Consider the following 1457-nt stretch of genomic DNA (forward strand, 5'->3'; position numbering starts at 1 on the left):
AAAACAAGGTCTTTGTCTGCAATGATTAGACATGTTTTTTTTATTATTGTCATTAGTGATTATCTCAATTTCGGCTAAAAGAATTGACAAAACCCTACACACTGTGCCTTTAATATTTCCTGTTTCATTTAAAAACAGAATACATCAGGAAAAAAATTCCCTCCAATATATTTATTTAATTTTTTCATATCTTTTGAAAACTTGATAATGAATATTAATGGACTTCTTGTGCTTTTGGAGCCCCGGTTTCCATCAACTGTTCTGCTGCAATATTTTTTAATAAGATCCCTGTCACCAAATGCCTCGGGAGGTTCGATGGTTTCTGACTCTCTGGAGAAATTGCAGCAGAAGTAGAGCTCGTCACTATTGACAGGCATGTTTTTTTAAACTGATTACCTGGATGGTGAAGCTTTCTCGTGCATCGATTGCTTCTCAAGCTGTTTTACATTTTCAATATAATCCTTTATGGCTAAAGATATTGTGTGAAAGGAGACCCTGAAAACTGTGGTTGAGCCTAAAGTTCCATTAATCATTGTTCTGAGCGCAGATCCATAGTTTTATTATTCCCTGTGGGTCTTATTCCCAGGAGGCAGCTAAGTGTAGAGATTTTTCTGTAACCATTAAAGTGATGCACACTAAAAGATTTGTCTTTGTTTCTACTGAATGTAATTTGTCTCTTTGTAATCCAGTTGTTATACAGTTTGTGTAATTACAATAAGATTAAAAGTGCCTTCTCTTTTATGTTCTTAGTTTTTACAACCGGCCGTCACAAATGCATCTTTAAGCAAAAATAAATATCTATTAGTTTTCTCACAGGCAACTTTTAACTTAAAGAACTTTTTTAAAAAATGTTTAGCTGCTTCCCTAAAGCCTCAGTGGCGTCTGTTTTCAACTTGACTGATATTCCCAGAACTCTGAAGTGACATCTGTGAACTCCAGTGACCCACTTCGAATCTTTCAAACAGTGTGAAACTTTCAAAGGGAGAAGAACATCTAAAGTGCGGTTGCTTTAAGTCTGAAACTGCTCTGCAGATGCAGTTAGGGGCCTGAGCATCATGAATCAGAGAGGACTGAGTAACCAGGACAGGCAAGGACAAGATGAACACACACAGACAGAGGAAGAAGACGAGCGGGTGTGTTTGTGTGACACACAGTGTAGCTGATTTTATATGTCATAACCTCACAAAACCAGGAAGAGATAAAACCTTTCAATAATACCCGTTTCACCAAAAAAAAAAGGGCGCTGGACAATCAGCTCTTTTTGTCTGCTGTGTGTGTGTTTTGTGGTACCTGATGTAAAGTGTGCGCTTCTGTGTGGGGCGGAGAGACGTGGAGCTGGAGCTGACACTGCTGGTCATCATTTGTTCCCTCAGGTCATGGATCTTCGCTTCAAAACGACTGTACTCTACCCAGAAAGACACAGAAACAGAGGATACATTATATAGTATACATATATA

General features: G+C 38.2%; 1 protein-coding gene across 5 annotated transcripts in view; it reads right to left on the minus strand.

The window, feature by feature from the left end:
- Positions 1-1457, minus strand: part of LOC106524105 (discs large homolog 1-like protein) — a gene marked incomplete in the record, with an annotated part of 158795 nt that overhangs the window by 26460 nt on the left and 130878 nt on the right. For all 5 annotated transcript variants that reach the window (XM_014017766.1, XM_014017765.1, XM_014017769.1 and 2 more), the window contains 1 exon segment: positions 1291-1405. In XM_014017766.1, the coding sequence (XP_013873220.1) occupies positions 1291-1405 (115 nt within the window).

The sequence above is a fragment of the Austrofundulus limnaeus genome, unplaced genomic scaffold, assembly GCF_001266775.1.
Source record: "Austrofundulus limnaeus strain Quisiro unplaced genomic scaffold, Austrofundulus_limnaeus-1.0 Scaffold176, whole genome shotgun sequence".
Classification (NCBI taxonomy): Eukaryota; Metazoa; Chordata; class Actinopteri; order Cyprinodontiformes; family Rivulidae; genus Austrofundulus; species Austrofundulus limnaeus.